The 18,029-nt window shown below is 58.3% G+C and overlaps 1 protein-coding gene across 1 annotated transcript in view; it reads left to right on the forward strand.

Moving 5' to 3' along the window:
* Positions 1-17,072, forward strand: part of ITPR3 (inositol 1,4,5-trisphosphate receptor type 3) — a 77,234-nt gene extending 60,162 nt beyond the window's left edge. The window contains exons 32-59 of the mRNA XM_033216821.1: positions 448-699; positions 895-1,020; positions 1,122-1,247; positions 3,082-3,202; positions 3,762-3,952; positions 4,563-4,711; positions 4,898-5,006; positions 5,139-5,229; positions 5,314-5,483; positions 5,906-6,080; positions 6,190-6,374; positions 6,600-6,800; positions 6,956-7,066; positions 7,581-7,676; positions 7,789-7,890; positions 8,550-8,636; positions 9,133-9,243; positions 9,315-9,507; positions 9,731-9,856; positions 10,314-10,486; positions 11,109-11,273; positions 11,991-12,183; positions 12,688-12,792; positions 12,871-12,998; positions 13,790-13,955; positions 14,604-14,764; positions 15,965-16,126; positions 16,710-17,072. Coding sequence (XP_033072712.1) covers positions 448-699; positions 895-1,020; positions 1,122-1,247; positions 3,082-3,202; positions 3,762-3,952; positions 4,563-4,711; positions 4,898-5,006; positions 5,139-5,229; positions 5,314-5,483; positions 5,906-6,080; positions 6,190-6,374; positions 6,600-6,800; positions 6,956-7,066; positions 7,581-7,676; positions 7,789-7,890; positions 8,550-8,636; positions 9,133-9,243; positions 9,315-9,507; positions 9,731-9,856; positions 10,314-10,486; positions 11,109-11,273; positions 11,991-12,183; positions 12,688-12,792; positions 12,871-12,998; positions 13,790-13,955; positions 14,604-14,764; positions 15,965-16,126; positions 16,710-16,778 — 4,044 coding nt within the window. The 3' untranslated portion in view covers positions 16,779-17,072. The remainder of the gene's footprint in view (positions 1-447; positions 700-894; positions 1,021-1,121; positions 1,248-3,081; positions 3,203-3,761; positions 3,953-4,562; positions 4,712-4,897; positions 5,007-5,138; positions 5,230-5,313; positions 5,484-5,905; positions 6,081-6,189; positions 6,375-6,599; positions 6,801-6,955; positions 7,067-7,580; positions 7,677-7,788; positions 7,891-8,549; positions 8,637-9,132; positions 9,244-9,314; positions 9,508-9,730; positions 9,857-10,313; positions 10,487-11,108; positions 11,274-11,990; positions 12,184-12,687; positions 12,793-12,870; positions 12,999-13,789; positions 13,956-14,603; positions 14,765-15,964; positions 16,127-16,709) is intronic.
* Positions 17,073-18,029: the final 957 nt, after the last annotated feature.

Here is an 18,029-nt window from a genome sequence, read left to right on the forward strand (position 1 = left end):
GTGCTGGAACTGCTGCGCAGTGTTAATTATTAATTGCTATTATTATGTTACTGTGAATAATGCAGTCGCTGGCACGAGAGGGATGTGGTGTGTGCTCAGTGAGGAGGGTTTAAATAACCGCTGTGGGAGCACAGGGGAGGGAGGGGGTGAGCAGGACAGGATTAGCGAGGGCTTCCTGGAGGAAGCTGCCTCTGAGATGACCCCCGTGGGACTTCTTTCCAGTGGGGAGAAGCGGGGACTTTCTGGGTCCTGGGGTCAATATCTCTGCTGGCAGAGGGCCTGAGACATCAGCTGGGGAACCCCCAAATCCCAGCCAGGGGAGGGTTTTCCTGATTTCCGGTGAGGGCTGTGGTCAGAGTCCCAGTTTCTCCCTGGTAAGCAAAGGAGAGGAGAGCCCAGGGCCTGCTGGACGGAGAGAGTGTGACATGTGCCCCCTCCTGCCCGCAGCTGACCAATGCAGGTGATGATGTGGTCGTGTTCTACAACGATAAGACATCGCTGGCCCACTTGCTGGACATGATGAAGGCCGCCCGCGATGGCGTGGAGGACCACAGCCCCCTCATGTACCACATTTCCCTGGTGGACCTGCTGGCTGCCTGCGCCGAGGGCAAAAACGTCTACACTGAGATCAAGTGCACCTCCCTGCTGCCGCTGGAGGACGTGGTGTCTGTGGTGACGCATGAGGACTGCATCACCGAGGTGGGGATTGGGGGACTGGGCAAGACGACTGGAGATGGGGCGAAGGGGCGGGTAAAGCCACGGGACAGGAAGAGTGGGCAAAGCCAAGCCAGGGAATTGGGCAGGAACTGGGAGGCCAGGGGACAGGAACAATGTGGCAGGGACAGCCCAGCCGGGCGGCCTGCTCGTGCCCCTGACCTCCCACCCGTTGCCCAGGTGAAAATGGCCTATGTGAACTTTGTGAACCATTGCTACGTGGACACGGAGGTGGAGATGAAGGAGATCTACACCAGCAACCACATCTGGACGCTCTTTGAGAACTTCACCCTGGACATGGCGCGGGTCTGTCCCCGTGTGGGGTGTGGGCAAAGCCCCCCAGGGGGGATGGGAGTGGAGGGGCCCCATGTGAGGACCCCCCCAGGCATCCCTCTCTCCTGCCTCAGGTCTGCAGCAAGCGTGAGAAGCGCGTGGCTGACCCCACCCTGGAGAAGTATGTGCTGAGCGTCGTGCTGGACACCATCAACGCCTTCTTCAGCTCCCCATTCTCTGAGAACAGCACTTCCCTGCAGGTGAGCTTCTCCTCTCCCGCCACCCCAGGACCGACTTGCCTAGCTTTTGTGAAAGAAAGGGGAGAAATAAGAATATATCTTCATATTTGCTTATTGTACATAAAGAAGTAGCAAAAGGATACATAAGTGTATTTTTTTTTTTTTTTTGAGACAGAGTTTCGTTTTGTGGCCCAGGCTGGAGTGCAGTGGCGCCATACGTGCTCACTATAAGCTCTGCCTCCTGGGTTCACACCATTCTTCTGCCTCAGCCTCCCGAGTAGCTGGGACTACAGGTGCCCGCCACCACGCCCGGCTAATTTTTGTATTTTTAGTAGAGATGGGGTTTCACCGTGTTAGCCAGGATGGTCTCGATCTCCTGACATCGTGATCTGCCCGCCTTAGCCTCCCAAAGTGCTGGGATTACAGGTGTCAGCCACTGCGCCCGGCCTAAGTGTATTAGTTATCTATACCGTGTTAACAAATTATCCCCAAACCTAGCAGTTTAAAACAACAAGCATATCTCAGTTTCTGTGGGCCAGAATGACAGTGGGAATGGTATCATCCAGCAGGAACTCCTAAGTCCAGTGGGTGTGGTAGATTCCAGAGTGGCAGCACTTACCAAAGAAAAGATGGACGTGCCATGCATGGGATGGCACAGCCAAAGCAGGGATCACAATAGTCTCCCTGGCAGAGATCCTTCGTGCTGACTAGTTGATCACAGTGATCTTAGAACTGAAATAGGCAGGCAGCCTTCTGAAGGCCTAAGCAGAAGGGCTCCAGGCCAGTGTACAGAAGCCTGATTTGAATCACGAAAGATTCATGGCTCCTCAGTCAGTCCCCAGATTCCCAGACTCAAGCCAGTGCTCAGCCCAGAGCCCCCTGAATGAAAGCGAGCCAGGTTCCCTTAAGGAAGGGCCCTGCTACATGACTGAGATCAAAGAAACACTGGAAGGATACAAAAGAAATCAACAAAAGGGGCTACTTAGGGGGATAGGGCTGGGGTGGGGTGGGGTAGTGTTTCTAAGACTGGGGGAAAACATGCTGAGTCCTGCCTTCCCAGGAAGGGTGGTGTATTTTGACACACATCGTTTGGGCCCTGGGATCCCTGTGGGACCATGGAACTCTGGTAATTGGGGTCAGCTTTCCCCGTCCTTGATCAGCTCCAGGGCAGCAGTGAGAGTGATGGGGGAGAGACTTCTCAAAGTGTTACCGTTTTTTTTTTTTTTTTTTTGAGATGGAGTCTTACTCTGTGTCCTGGGCTGGAGTCCAGTGGCACAGCCTTGGCTCACTGCAACCCCTGCCTCCCAGGTTCAAGCAATTCTCCAGCCTCAGCCTCCCGAGTAGCTGGGATTACAGGCGCCCGCCACCACACCCGGCTAATTTTTGTATTTTTAGTAGAGACGGGGTTTCACCATGTTGGCCAGGCTGGTCTCGAACTCCTGACCTCAAGTGATCCACCCACTTCGGCCTCCCAAAGTGCTGGGATTACAGGTGTGAGCCACTGTGCTAAGCCTCAAAGTGTTACCTTTTAAATAACCTTTTGGTTTTTGAACCATGTAAATCCATCATCTTTTTACAACATTAATTTATTTAAACATTTTTTGAAAGAGTCAGCAACATGGCTATGAGCCCACAGCCTTGGGGAGTTACAGGGCTGCCGTGTACAGCTGGGCAGGTCGTGCACTGCTGAAGGGAATGCAAGTACCTTTTTCCAACCAGCACAAAGGCATATGGTGGCTAGTGAAGGCTCCGTCTCTCCACCCATGCCCATTCTGATTGGGCCCTGGTTCCTGGACCTTGGGTTGCCCAGGGTGCAGGGCTGGGCTGCAGCAGCGGGCTCTGTGACTTCTTGCAGACACACCAGACGATTGTGGTGCAGCTGCTGCAGTCCACTACACGGCTCCTCGAGTGTCCGTGGCTACAGCAGCAGCATAAGGGCTCTGTGGAGGCCTGCATCCGGACCCTCGCCATGGTGGGTGAGTGTGCCGGGGCACTGACCAGCTCCAAACCACTCCTCCCGCCGCTCGCAGTGGGGACGCCTGCCCTCCTAATAAACACTTTATCCCTAAGCTCGCCCATCTCCTGCTCCCAAGTGGTTCTCAGTAAGTCCTTCTTGGTGTCTGCCTGGCATCCTGGCAATTGAGAGAAGCTGTTTTCTCCTCTGGGTCAGTTCCCCAGAGATGGATGCTGGCCGACATTCTCCAGCTAGAGTTTTTTATGGGTATTTGCAGATGGGCTCAGGCAGGAGGGAGGCCTGTGGATTGTTAGGGACAGCTGGGGAAGAGGAGAGGACAGGTGAGAGAAAGGAGGGGGAAGTCAGGGTAGAGCTAGGGGGTAATCAAAGAGGCAGAAACTTTCCTCTTACCCAACAAGGGGAAGAAAGCCTCTCAGTCCCTCAAGCGTAGGCCAGGGTGGGAGGTCTCTGTCCCCGAGGCCCTCAGTCTAGTTCACTCTGTCTCCTGGTGTGGCAGCCCTGAGCCTGGCCTCTGGCTGGTTGAACTGCCCCTGCACCAGCACCCCTCCCTTCCCACCCAGCCAAGGGCCGGGCCATCTCGCTGCCCATGGACCTGGACGCCCACATCAGCTCGATGCTCAGCAGTGGAGCCAGCTGTGCAGCTGCCGCCCAGCGGAACACCTCCAGCTACAAGGCAACCACGCGGGCCTTCCCCCGCGTCACCCCCACCGCCAACCAGTGGGACTACAAGAACATCATTGAGAAGCTGCAGGTGGGTGTGGGGCTGCCTGGCATCTGCCACAGGAGCTGCTTGGTTGACTCAGCAGCTCCCCTACTTTGGAGGGGCAAATTCTCGGGGAGTGTTTCTTCCTGTCCTGCTCACACTTCCAGGAAGGGGCTGGTTGGCTTCTCCCACTCTGGGGCTGCTAAGGGCCAGCCCTGCAGCAGGGGACTGGGGAGCCTCCTTCCAGAGGAAGGCTGGAGAACCCAGAGGCCTGCCTGTGGGGTTGGAGCTCGGGACCACCCCTGGCTCCTGCAGCACCCTCCTGTCTACGCAGCACATTTCTGTGCGCCGTCTCATTGGCCTGTAGAGGGGGTGTGGTGGGTTCTTTTCCCCACATGGCGGGAGACTGAGGCTCAGAGAGGGTAAGGGGTTTACCTAAGGTCACACAGAGCTGGGAGAGAAGCCAGGCCTTGCAGCTCCCAGCCAGGGCTCTGAGCAGACAGACATCATGCTGTGTTCAGGGTGTCTCTGTGGGTGTGGGCCCCTCAGACAGAGGCAGGGCAATCTGTGGAGCCGTTTGGCGTTTGGGTCAGGGGAATGGCAGTCATACCCAGGTCATTTCTTGCGTCTGGCAATGACCCTGCCCTGCCCACCCCAGGACATCATCACAGCCCTGGAGGAGCGGCTGAAGCCCCTGGTGCAGGCTGAGCTGTCCGTGCTGGTGGACGTCCTGCACTGGCCTGAGCTGCTCTTCCTGGAGGGCAGTGAGGCCTACCAGCGCTGTGAGAGTGGAGGCTTCCTGTGCAAGTGAGCGAGACCCTGGGCGTGGGGGCAGCAGGGGTGCAGCAGCCGGGGGCAGGGAAGGGCCCGGTGGGGACTAGACAGGCTCACGGGGTCAGAGGGCCTGGAGGTGTTCCTGCCTGGGATGGGGCGGGAAAGTAGCTGGAGCGAGGCAGCGTGGGCTGCCCTGAGCTGCCTCCTTGACTGGCTCAGGCTGATCCAGCACACCAAGGACCTCATGGAGTCGGAGGAGAAGTTGTGTATCAAGGTGCTGCGGACCCTGCAGCAGATGCTGCTCAAGAAAACCAAGTATGGGGACCGGGTGAGTGCCCTGGTAGGGCAAGTGCTGGGTGGGCCAGTCAGGAGAGCCTAGGGGCTCAGGGTCAAGCCCATCGGGCCAGTGGTCAATGATGCACTGTACCCACAATGGGGTCTCACTCTCATCCTCCCCCAGGGCAACCAGCTGCGCAAGATGCTGCTGCAAAACTATCTCCAGAACCGGAAGTCCACCTCGCGGGGGGACCTTCCCGACCCCATGGGCACTGGTCAGTATCGCCTTCCCCTGCCCCTGGGCCCTCCCTTCCACTCTCCTGTCCCACCAGCTCTCCCTCAACTGAGTCCCCCCCCAGGCCTGGACCCAGACTGGTCAGCAATCGCAGCCACCCAGTGCCGGCTGGACAAGGAGGGGGCCACCAAGTTGGTATGCGACCTCATCACCAGCACCAAGAATGAGAAGATCTTCCAGGAGAGCATTGGCCTGGCCATCCGCCTGCTGGATGGTGGCAACACAGAGATCCAGGTGTGGGGGGCCTGGGGCCTGGACATGCTTTCCTTTGCCTCCCTCCCTTTTTTGGAGGAGGTGGGCCTTGAGTTGGGCACTGAAGGCCAAGGAGGGTGTGAAAGAGGAGGGCAGGAGGCCTGAGCAGAGGCTGAGCGGTGAGAAGAGTGGGCATGATGGGGGCAGGATGATGAGGAGATGGGCTCAGGCCTGGCTGGGGCAGAGGGATATGTGGGGGTGGTGAAGGGACCACGTGACACAGGAATAGATATGGGGCATGGAGCCGCCCATGGGTGGCCATGGATGCTAGCCGCCAGCACCCAGGCCTTCAGTCAGGCCCCTGCGGCCCCAGTGGTCCCAGCAGTGTGGTGTGCCTGCTCCACGCCCTGAGTAGGAGCAGGGTCCAGTGCTGAGGCTGCTCCCTGGCCACTGTCCACCTCCAGAAATCCTTCCACAACCTGATGATGAGTGACAAGAAGTCAGAGCGCTTCTTCAAGGTGCTGCACGACCGCATGAAGCGGGCCCAGCAGGAGACCAAGTCCACTGTGGCAGTCAACATGAATGACCTGGGCAGCCAGCCACATGAGGACCGTGAGCCAGTCGACCCCACCACCAAAGGTCAGGGATGTGAGGCAGAGGCACAGCATGACGGGGCTCCCAGGATAAGATGTGCAGGGTGGGGGCCTAGGGGGTGGGCAGCTCCAGCCTCACCAGGTCTCGCCCACAGGCCGCGTGGCCTCCTTCTCGATACCTGGCTCCTCATCCCGCTACTCGCTGGGCCCCAGCCTGCGCCGGGGGCACGAGGTGAGCGAACGTGTGCAGAGCAACGAGATGGGCACGTCCGTGCTCATCATGCAGCCCATCCTGCGCTTTCTGCAGCTGCTGTGCGAGAACCACAACCGGGACCTGCAGGTGAGTGCCTTGCCACACACCTGCCCCTCCCACCACCAGCCAGCCGGCATGCAGACCAGGCACTGGGGCCGGTGTCCCTCTATGGCATGTGTGCCCTGGCCTGGGCACTGCTGCTTTGTGGCCAGTGGTTCCCCTACCCCTGCAGCACACAAGATCATGCTCCCCAGGCCAGCCTCCCACTCCGTGCTGCAGCTGTGCTGTGCCCAACCCATCTGTGCCCCGCAGAACTTCCTGCGCTGTCAGAACAACAAAACCAACTACAACTTGGTGTGCGAGACGCTGCAGTTCCTGGACATCATGTGCGGCAGCACCACGGGCGGCCTGGGGCTGCTGGGGCTCTACATCAATGAGGACAACGTGGGCCTCGTCATCCAGACCTTGGAGACCCTCACTGAGTACTGCCAGGGCCCCTGCCATGAGAACCAGGTTAGCTGGCCTGGTGGCACAAGCGGCAGCCAGGGTGGCAGTGTGGACATGTGGGTAGCTGCAGCCAGCTGGGGCAGGGAGAGAGGCTGAGTTCTCTGGAGCTGCCACAATGCTGACAGGGCTTGGGCCCTGTGTCCCCCACTGCCTCCTGCCAGACCTGCATTGTGACTCACGAGTCCAATGGCATAGACATCATCACCGCACTGATCCTCAATGACATCAGCCCCCTGTGCAAGTACCGCATGGATCTGGTGCTGCAGCTCAAGGTGGGGCCCAGTGGCAGGTGTGTGAGTGCTGGGTGTGCATGTGATGTGCGTGTACGTATGTGTGACTTGCGTGTTAAGTGTGCATAGTGGTGTGTAATATGTGGGTGTTAGATTGTGTGATGGGGCATCATTTGGATGCACAAGTGTGTGGTGTGTGCAGGGTGTGTGTAATATTCGCATGTTTATACATGAGTGCACGTGTGAGCAAGCATGCTGAAACACACGCTCCCTCTGGATACAGATATGTCCTGGTTTAGCTGAGGACTTGCTATGTGTGTGTCTGCTGTCTGGGTAGCTCAGTGTTTGCCACAGTGGGGGTGAAGGCAAGCCTATGGGTGGGCTGGCTGTGCAGGATGCTTCTCATTAAGCCTAGGGGAGGGAGGATGGGAAGGTCATGGCACCTGACCTTTTGTGGGATGGGAGAGTTGTTATGGAGAGGAACAAGGGAGACGTTGTCAGGGGCATGGTGGGGACCCTGAGACTGTGGCTTGCCTCCCTCCACCCCTCCACCCAGGACAATGCCTCCAAACTGCTCCTGGCTCTGATGGAGAGCCGGCATGACAGTGAAAATGCCGAGCGCATCCTCATCAGCCTGCGGCCCCAGGAGCTGGTGAGGCTGGGCAGGCGGGCAGGACTGGGTGGAGCAGGTGGGATGGAGATGAGGGCCAGGCTGGCCCTACCGCCCTAGGAAGAGAGCACTGGAACAGGCACTGCCCCTCCAGGTGGATGTCATCAAGAAGGCCTACCTGCAGGAAGAAGAGCGTGAGAACTCGGAGGTGAGCCCACGTGAAGTGGGCCACAACATCTACATCCTGGCGCTGCAGGTACCAGTTCCACCAGTGGCCTCCTGGGTGCCCGACAGCCATCACTCCCCCGGCCACCATGCCCCCCAGCCACCATGTCCCCCAGATACCATCACCCCCCAGTCGCCTTTGTCACCCCCCAGCCACCATGTCCCCCAGACACCATGCCCCCCAGATGCCATCACCCCCTAGTCGCCATCATCACCCCCAGCCACCATGTCCCCCAGACACCATGCCCCCCAGATGCCATCATCCCCAATCACCATTGTCACCCCCCAGCCACCATGTCCCCCAGACACCATGCCCCCCGATGCCATCACCCCCCAATCACCATTGTCACCCCCCAGCCACCATGTCCCCCAGACACCATGCCCCCCGATGCCATCACCCCCAGTCACCATTGTCACTCCCCAGCCACCATGCCCCCCAGCTGCCATCACCCCCAGTCACCATCGTCGCCCCCCAGCCACCATGCCCCCGCCAGCTGCCATCACCCCCCAGTTGCCATCGTCACCCCCCAGCCACCATGCCCCCCAGCTGCCATCACCCCCAGTCGCTATTGTCACCCCCCAGCCACCATGCTCCCCCAGCTGCCATCACCCCCCAGTCACCATCATCGTCCCCAGCCACCATGTTGCCCAGCCACCATGCCCTGGTGACTGTGCTGCCTTTTCCTTCAGCTCTCCAGGCACAATAAACAGCTGCAGCACCTGCTGAAGCCGGTGAAGCGCATTCAAGAGGAGGAGGCCGAGGGCATCTCTTCCATGGTGGGTGCTGGCCCCGAGACTGGGGTGGGGGCAGGGCCTGGAGCCCAGGGAGGGGCCTCGACCCAAGGGCGTGGCCTGGAACAGAGTGAGGCCCTAGAATATGAGCCAGGCTAGAATTTGGGGGTACAGCTCAGGAGGCTGATCGGGACTGGCAGCCAGGGGTGAAACTCAGACTGAGAAATGGAAGCAAGGCTCAGGTGGGTCTGGGGTGGGTCTGGAAGCTTTAAGCAGGACCCGGGCTGCACTTGGGCAGGACTGAGGAAGGCCCTGGCTATCCTCTGGGATTCCCTGGTAATGGCTCTCCCGCTCCCCTCCCTTTGGCACCAGATTCTCGAGGCTACGTCCTAGTTGGGCTGGGCTTGGCCTGGTCTGGCTTGGCGGGAACACTCGCTGAAGTGTAGTTCAGAGCTGGGCGAAGGCCTGGGAGGCTAGGGGCTGAGTGCCAGGCCTGGATGGGCAGGCTGGGGTCTGACCTCCGCGCCCTCCCCATCTCCAGCTCAGCCTCAACAACAAGCAGCTGTCACAGATGCTCAAGTCCTCAGTGCCAGCACAGGAGGAGGAGGAAGACCCCCTGGCCTACTACGAGAACCACACGTCCCAGATCGAGGTGGGCCTGTGGGCAGCAGGGGTGGGCATGGGGGCCTGGGCTGGGTGTGACCATGTGCTGTGCGTGCTCAGATTGTGCGGCAGGACCGCAGCATGGAGCAGATCGTGTTCCCAGTGCCTGGCATCTGCCAGTTCCTGACGGAGGAGACCAAGCACCGGCTCTTCACCACTACCGAGCAGGACGAGCAGGGCAGCAAAGTGAGCGACTTCTTTGACCAGTCCTCCTTCCTGCACAACGAGATGGAGTGGCAGCGCAAGCTCCGCAGTGAGACCCGCGGGCGGGAGGGTGGGGCGGTCTGGAGCTGCTCACTGACACCCTGTTATAATGGCCTCCCTTGCCTGCCTGTGGGTGCCCTGCGCCCACCCCCACCTCACCCCAAGGAAGCGCTCTTCCATGTGTGGCTTCCTTCTGAGCGGGTCCCCGCATGCAAGGGACAGAGGGTGCTCACCAGGGCCCTCCAGCAGCTCGCCGTTGCCCTCCTCCTCAGGCATGCCGCTGATCTACTGGTTCTCCCGCCGCATGACCCTGTGGGGCAGCATCTCCTTCAACCTGGCCGTGTTTATCAACATCATCATTGCCTTCTTCTACCCCTACATGGAGGGCGCGTCCACAGGTGAGAACACAGGGCTGGCCGGCAGGTTCCCCTGGCCCTGCCATGCCTCCTCCCTGGGGTGGGGCAGAGCCTTGAGGCCACCTGGCCTCTGAGGGGACCAGATGCAGAGTGTGCAAAAGCACCCCCTTGCGCCATCCTGTGGGCTCTCACTACATCATGGAGACACAGGTGCGGTCCAAGGGGACGGTCAGGGTCTTTGACCTCATGGGAGATGGCGCATGCGTGCACGTGCACATGCACAGATGTGTCAGTCAGAAACAAGACCTGGTAGCCGCAGCTGGACAGGGCCTCCCGCTTAGGCCTAAGGGGCAGGTGTAATGGAGGAGACTAAAACCAGGCACCAGGAACTTAACCAGGAAGGCTGCCAGGAGAAGGTGGCTTTTCGGCACCTGTTGGACCTGCTCTGGGGCTGTGGTGGGCTTGAGGGAGCCCTGCTCACCCTGCCCCTGGCCCCTAGGCGTGCTGGACTCCCCTCTCATCTCACTGCTGTTCTGGATCCTCATCTGCTTCTCCATTGCGGCCCTGTTCACCAAGCGCTACAGCATTCGCCCCCTCATCGTGGCGCTCATCCTACGCTCCATCTACTATCTGGGCATCGGGCCCACACTCAACATCCTGGGTGCCCTCAATGTGAGTGCCAGAGGGGGAGCCCCCATTCCCAAACAAGCTCATGCTCACTGCATTCAGACGGCAGGCTGGCCTACTGCTTCCAAAAGCCACTGCTCCGTCCCATCCCCCCCTCTCTGTTGGGCTCCCAAGTTCCTTATAGACCGATGGCAGGGACTGTTCTGTGCCTTCTTCCTCTCCCTCAACATCTGAGGGCAGCTGGCACCCAGAGACAGAAATTCAAGAGTCCCTTTGGAACAACAGGGTCAGGGTGGCTGTGCACACTGCTGGTTGTGCACTGCCCAGGGGCACTGCTACGCGGCAGATGTGAAGATTCATATATAATGACAATCTCCTGACAGATGGAAATAAAGTGTTTTGAGCAAGGAATACCTTTGCCTGATAGACTCAGTCAGTGGTCTTCTCTGTCCCCATCCTCCTTTGCCTATACCTCACTGTGTTCCTGGAACTGAGGACCCAAGGGGCTGCTTCTGTATTCTGAGTCCCAGGCGCCCAGATGTATTTCTGGAAGCAATTTCGTTAATGCCGTGCCTCCCAGGCTCTGAGCTGGGCACTGGGGAGGCATGTGTGCAGATTCAGACTAGGTGGTAGGGCGCTGACCCTCATGCCTTGCACTCACCCCCAGCTGACCAACAAGATCGTGTTTGTGGTGAGCTTCGTGGGCAACCGTGGCACCTTCATCCGGGGCTATAAGGCCATGGTCATGGACATGGAATTCCTCTACCACGTGGGCTACATCCTGACCAGTGTCCTGGGCCTCTTTGCTCATGAGCTGTTCTACAGCATCCTGGTGAGGCCTTCTGGGTGGGCTGGGGCTGGATGGGGGCATGAGGTGGTTGAGGCTTCCCATGAGTTGTTGGCAGTTCCCCGTCACCAGTCTCTCTGTCCAGCGCTTTGCTCCTGGGCTGGGAGCAGTGAGATTTCAGTCTTCCTCTGCCTTACCCAAGCCTGGCCCTCAAGGCCCTGATCCACTCCTGGTAGTCATCTGACCCCTTTCTCCTGTACAGTGGTGGTTCAAGCCTGGACTCTGGAGCTGGACCAGGGGTTTGCATCTCAGCTGGGCTACTACTAGCTGTGTAACTGGGCAAGTTTCTTAACTGCCCCATGCCTCAGTTTCCTCACCTGTAAAATGGTGATTACAACAGCCCCTGCCTTCTAAAATAATTGTGAGATGAAATGAGCTAATGCATGGAAAGCACTTACACTGTTTCCTGGCATGTAGCAAGGGCATTGTAAGAGCTGGCTGGTATTCAGCCACCCATTTCACCCCTCGTGTCTTCCCCTGGGCCACTCCCTTTCTGTGACCTTAGAATTCCAGGTTCTTTGAGAAGCTCCCCTGACAGACCCACCCAGCTTGGTTACTCCTGACTAAGTGCAGAGACCTCCCTGGAGGAGCCTTGGGAAACTCTGGAGCCCGGGCAGCCCTCAGGGTTCCAGTGGCATCCTTAGCGAGATTGGCCGGCCCAGCCCCTCAAGGCGCCATCCCTATCTCAACCCCATCCTGCAGCTCTTTGACCTCATCTACCGCGAGGAGACCCTGTTCAACGTCATCAAGAGTGTGACCCGCAATGGCCGCTCCATCCTGCTGACAGCCCTGCTGGCCCTCATCCTGGTCTACCTCTTCTCCATCGTCGGCTTCCTCTTCCTCAAGGATGACTTCATCCTTGAGGTCGACCGACTGCCCAACAACCACTCCACAGGTCTTGGAGGCTTCCTCTCCTGGGCAGGTTGTGGGGAATGAGGTTGGGTCTCACAAGTGTCTGGCATCAGGACCAGGACCTGCAGCGCTTACCTCACCAGGCTCCCATCTGCTTCTCCTCTTGGCTTCTGGGGACGTCTAGCTCACACCAGTCTGCCTCCAGTCTTTTCTGGAACACACAGAGTGGGTGGGAGAGCCTTGGGTCTCTGGCCCCTAAGGAACCCCTTGCTTGAGAGCTGGAGCTCCTTGCACTGTCATTCATGTTAAACCCAGTATTTGCAGAAGCTACCCGTGTGCCAGGCCTAGGGGTACAGAGACCCCTCCCTGCCCTTAGTGTGCAACCCAGTGGGGGGCAGAGGCGTGATGACCTTTCACTGTGGCCGGACAGTGGAGGGCTGGCCGGATCAGGGAAGGTTTCCTGGAGGATGTGATGCTGGGGACAGAGCCAGGGGATGATAAGGTCAGGCACTGGACCTCCTGGTGACCTCATTCATGTCCCCTCCAGCCAGCCCCCTGGGGATGCCACATGGAGCTGCTGCATTTGTGGACGCCTGCAGTGGGGACAAGATGGACTGTGTCTCGGGGCTCTCGGTGCCCGAGGTCCTGGAAGGTGAGGGTGGTGTGTGTGTGGCAGTCTGGGTGGGGAGGGGGAGCTGACAGCCTGGGCCTGAGCACACTCTGCTTGCAGAGGATGGGGAACTGGACAGCACAGAGCGGGCCTGTGACACTCTGCTGATGTGCATCGTCACTGTCATGAACCATGGGCTACGCAACGGTGGTGGTGTAGGCGACATTCTCCGCAAGCCCTCCAAAGATGTGAGCACTCCTTCCTGCCCACTCCCAAACCTGCGGGGCCCAAGCCACTGTCCCGATCAGCAACTGTGGAGAGTCCTTGGCCTCGCATCAGATATTCAGGGTTGAACCCCCTCCTCCGAACTTGTATCCCCTTTTCTCTGCTTTCCACACCTGGCCAATTCCATGACATTACTGCTCAGCTGCCCCCTCACCCTCTCATTCCATAAGGAAAGACTTTGGCAACCAAACTTTGCCCCAGGGCTAGGGACGGTGACCACTGGCTTTCCTAGCCCACAGCAGGCGGGCAGAGGGCGGAGCTGATTAGCTTCATCAGGAGGCCTCATGATTTGGCTTGGGCAGCCACGTTCCTGAATGTCAGTCCTTCTGCTGTTGCTGAGAAGGAGTGAGAGGCCGCCTCCCTGACCAGACAGGGTTTCTGGAATGTGTGTGGCCAGGCGTCCTGAGGGTGGGCAGAGGTGTTCAGAGCTGCCTCTTTCCCTAATCAGTGTTAGGGGCAGAGACACGCCAAGACTCGTAGTCCTACCTCCCCGCACCTGACTCCTTCTGCAGGCCTTCACCCCGGCGTGTCCTGAGTCCACGCTTTCCTAACCCAAACTCAGGGCTTTTGCTTGCAATTCTTGCTCTGGAGCCAGGCTGGGTCCACTGCCATCTGACAGCCCCCAAGCCAGAGGCCCTCATTTCCTTCTGCTGGGGTCCCCAGTATCACAGCCCTGGCCCCCACCTGAGTCCTGTCTTGCCCGGGTGAATATGGGAACCACTGGGTCCAGCCTCCCTGCCTCACCCCCCCGCAGGAGTCTCTCTTCCCAGCGCGAGTGGTCTATGACCTCCTGTTCTTCTTCATCGTCATCATCATCGTGCTGAACCTCATCTTTGGGGTAATCATCGACACCTTCGCTGACCTGCGTAGTGAGAAGCAGAAGAAGGAAGAGATTCTCAAGACGACATGCTTCATCTGTGGTGAGGGTTGCTTCCTGCTCTGTGGAGGCCGCAGCGGGGCTGGGACATCATCTGATGCCAGCGGCAGTGGCGGTTTGGCCCTTCCTGCCCTGGGGAATCCTGCCCTGGGGCTGATGATTTGATGCATTTGCTTATCCCAGAACTGGGGGGAACATGACCCTCCCTGAACTTGGAGTCAGAAGGGAGCGAGACAGGGCCATCCCTGTAAACCCCTGGGGTTTCTAGGCGAGGACATGAGCCCAGGCAGTGCCTGGAGCTTCTAGTCTCAGTCCAGTGCTTTTCCCACCCCTGAAACGAAGTGCTAGTCCCCTCACCAGCCACCTCGGGCTCAGGCAGGTGTCACCTGTATGGCCTGTAGGACCTCACTCATTCAGCCATTCATGCTTCCCGAGTTCGGGGAATTCTGGCGTTTACTCCTAGAGTCCTCGGTTGCCGCTGCAGGAAGGCTGCAGCTGCGGCAGGGCAGGATCTCCACTAAGTGGCTGCTGCTTCAAATAGAAGTGACCCAAATAGCCCAGAGCGAGCTGTTGGAAGCGCTCATCCCGAGAATAAATGCCTCCCCGCCCCCAAGCTGGGTCCCCTCCAGCAGGTGGCCCTGCAGTGGCTCTTGATGGCTGATGGTTTCATTCCCGCCCTCTGCACCTTCAGGTCTGGAGAGGGACAAGTTTGATAACAAGACTGTGTCATTTGAGGAACACATCAAGCTGGAGCACAACATGTGGAACTACTTGTACTTCATTGTCCTGGTCCGCGTGAAGAACAAGACCGACTACACAGGCCCCGAGAGCTACGTGGCCCAGATGATCAAGGTGTGAGCAGGGGCTGCGCCGGGCCTGTGGGCCCAAACCAGCCAGCCATTCTAGAGTCAACATCACTGTGCACCAGAGGCCTCATGGCTTTAGCTTCTGAGTACCCTGGGCTCTGGAGAGGAGTGGCCACATCTGTCTGTCAGCCCTGGGAGGCCAGGGGAGGGGCTCGGACAGCTGCAGACACTTGCTGAAAGGTCAGCAGGGCGAGGAGCAGCAGCTGGAAGCAGCTCTGGGCTGCACGGGAGCCCTGCCAGCGGCCCGCTGCTGCGGAGGGGCCTCCTCCCACTTCTGGGTGTCAGGAAAAATCCCACAGCAAACCCATCAGCCCCGAAGAACGCGTGTGGTATCCCTGGGCCTGTGGTGCAGTGATGCTGAGGAGGGGTGGAGTCGGGGAGATCCTGCCTGTGGCCAGTGATCTGTGGGCCACTCTCAGGGAGTGTTTTCTTAGCTTGGCGGGAAGGCAGGCTGCTTCCTAAAAAGTCTGAACTAGATGGTCTTGGGCTGAAGGGGAGCCTGGAAAAACTTTAAATATCATCTGTCCAATGTCTGTAATAATGGAGTGAAGACAATGAATCATAAAGAAGGAATTCTTTGTCGTTTTAAGTCTGTATTTCAAGCTGATCTTTGTGTACAGGCTTATCTGCTGGTCTGAGAATTCACAGCTTAGAACAAGGAAGCCGAGAACTGCTTGGTGCCCTTCCCTCCCCACTCCTCTGTCCTGGGAAACGTGGCTTTGCCTCCCAGACACGTGTCAGATGCCAGCTTTCCTCAGCGGAGCCTCCCGCTCCCTTCGTTTGCCATCTGTCTGACTTGTGTCTTCCCGGGGCGTGGGGCGTGCTTGTCAGGCAGGCGGGCGGGAGGAAGGAAGGAAGGAGATCCAGGGTCTGTCTGGGTGCAGAGGCCTTCCTTCACCCCTCAGGGGGTGTGATGAGGGTAAACAGATGGTGCTGATACCAGCGAAGGACTCAAACTCAGCTGCCGACGCTGTCTAACGGAAGTCAGCCTGTCTCAGTGGCAGAGGGTTGACTGCCAGCTCACTCTGGCCCCAGGGAGGACCAGGTCAATTCAGATTTTCCCATGACACATCCCTGAAGAGTAATTTTGTCAAGGGTGTGGCAGAAGCCTCCCCCCACATTACTCTAAATGAGGCCTTTCTGGGCTGGGCCCACGCCTGCTCACCCCACTGGTGATGTTTTTCAGAACAAGAACCTGGACTGGTTCCCCCGGATGCGGGCCATGTCCCTTGTCAGCAACGAGGGCGAGGGGGAGCAGAACGAGATTCGGATTCTCCAGGACAAGCTCAACTCCACCATGAAGCTGGTATCCCACCTCACTGCCCAGCTCAACGAGCTCAAGGAGCAGGTATGCACCCTGCCTGATCCCAGGCCCACCCTGGGCTCTATCCCTGGGCAGCCCCTGCCTGCCTGCATCCTTCCTGCCCCACCCTCTTCCCCACTGACTTCTGGCCCTGGATGGGCCCACTCTCCCCTACATGGCAAGTCAGACTGGGGTTGACAACCCCTGCCTTGGGCCGCTAAAGACAAAGCCAAGTGGAAACTTAGTACAGGGTGGTGGGGCCCTCTGTCTCTCATCCCCTTCCTCTTGCAGCTGCCAGGTAGGTCCTTTGAGGGGATTCCCGAGTTTAAGGCCCTCTTGCCTAGACATCCTCCTCTGCATCTGGCAGTGCCTGCATGAAGATGAGGCAGCCTGTTAGTGGGCTGGTTTCTCAGCTGCATCACATCCGGGGTTTGTGACACGCTAATTGAGAACAAGGGTTTGGTGCTGACATCGACATCCTTAAAGCACCCCGAGGGGCCCTGGCCCGCCAGTGCTGAATAGCAGCTGGGCCCAGAGAGGAAGACGGGCGCCAAGCCCTGCCACAGCACCCATGGAAAGAAGGTGCCAGGAGGCCTGACCGGGCCTGTTGGCATCTGCTTAACCCTAGATGACAGAGCAGCGGAAACGCAGGCAACGCCTAGGCTTTGTGGATGTCCAGAACTGCATGAGCCGCTGAGAAGAGCCACTGAAGGCCCCAACAGGGGATGCTCATCACTGGAGACTGCGATTGTGAAGAACACTGCCCCCTCCCCCAGGCTGGGTGGCCCAGCCAGCTGGCCAGCCTCCACTCCCACTCTGCCAGACACCCCGACACCGACCCAGGCTTTCAACAGCATGGAGGGGGAGCCTCAGAGCTGACAGACCTGCTTAGAGCCCTTAAAAACAAAAGACTTGAAAGTTCACTGGGACTCAGTTTACCTTAATGCCTTAGCAGAAGACAAATCCTACCTAGAGACCTTTGTCCCTTAAAGCAATAACTGACAACTCTTTGTAGTCCTCATGGGTAGTTAAAAGTGGGGTCACCCCTTTATCTCCAAGCACTACATTTTGGCTGCTGCCGGCCTCTGGGGGAGGTGGCAGTAATGCTGTTACTAGTGATTTTAGGGCTTTGTTATTTAACTTATTCCAAGGGTGCTGTGCTCAGCCCTGCCCATGGCTGTACAGCTCCCTCCGTGCCTCAGATCTGCTGTAGCCAGTGCAGACCTCACTGTCGTGTCCATGCCACCCTGGCATGGCTGTAGGTGGCCTGATGACTCCATGATGGACGATCTTGCTCCTGGGACCTGCCTCTTTCCAGGCTTCCTGGGGAAGTTGTGCGCCCAGGCAAACAAGGGCTGCGCGGCGTTCGCATGGCTGTTTCATGACCGCTTGTTTTTCTCCTTTTGGTGTAATGTTTTACAAATCCTTTGGCCTGAGAACTAATATGTTAATTGCCTTAAATAAATTAATAGAAGTCTAGTCCGTTAAAAAGGGATGTTTCCTGCACTCCCTCGGGGGCTGTGGGGATTAACCGGACACACTGGCAGAAGACAGGAACAAGAGCCCCTCCCCGCTGGCCTGGCCTCTCCTCAGGCTCTCGGGAGATGCACTGAGTGACATCTTCGCAGGGGTCCTCCCCTGAGATTTCCCTACCCAGAGCTGCATTTTGGTGTAACTATTTTCTTTTTTTTTTTTTTTTTTTTTGAGACGGAGTCTTGCTCTGTCGCCCGGGCTGGAGTGCAGTGGCCGGATCTTAGCTCACTGCAAGCTCCGCCTCCCGGGTTTACGCCATTCTCCTGCCTCAGCCTCCGGAGTAGCTGGGACTACAGGCGCCCACCACCTCGCCCGCTAGTTTTTTGTATTTTTAGTAGAGACGGGGTTTCACCATGTTAGCCAGGATGGTCTCGATCTCCTGACCTCGTGATCCGCCCGTCTCAGCCTCCCAAAG

The sequence above is a fragment of the Trachypithecus francoisi genome, unplaced genomic scaffold (genome assembly GCF_009764315.1).
Source record: "Trachypithecus francoisi isolate TF-2019V2 unplaced genomic scaffold, Tfra_2.0 Lachesis_group10, whole genome shotgun sequence".
In the NCBI taxonomy this organism is placed as follows: Eukaryota; Metazoa; Chordata; class Mammalia; order Primates; family Cercopithecidae; genus Trachypithecus; species Trachypithecus francoisi.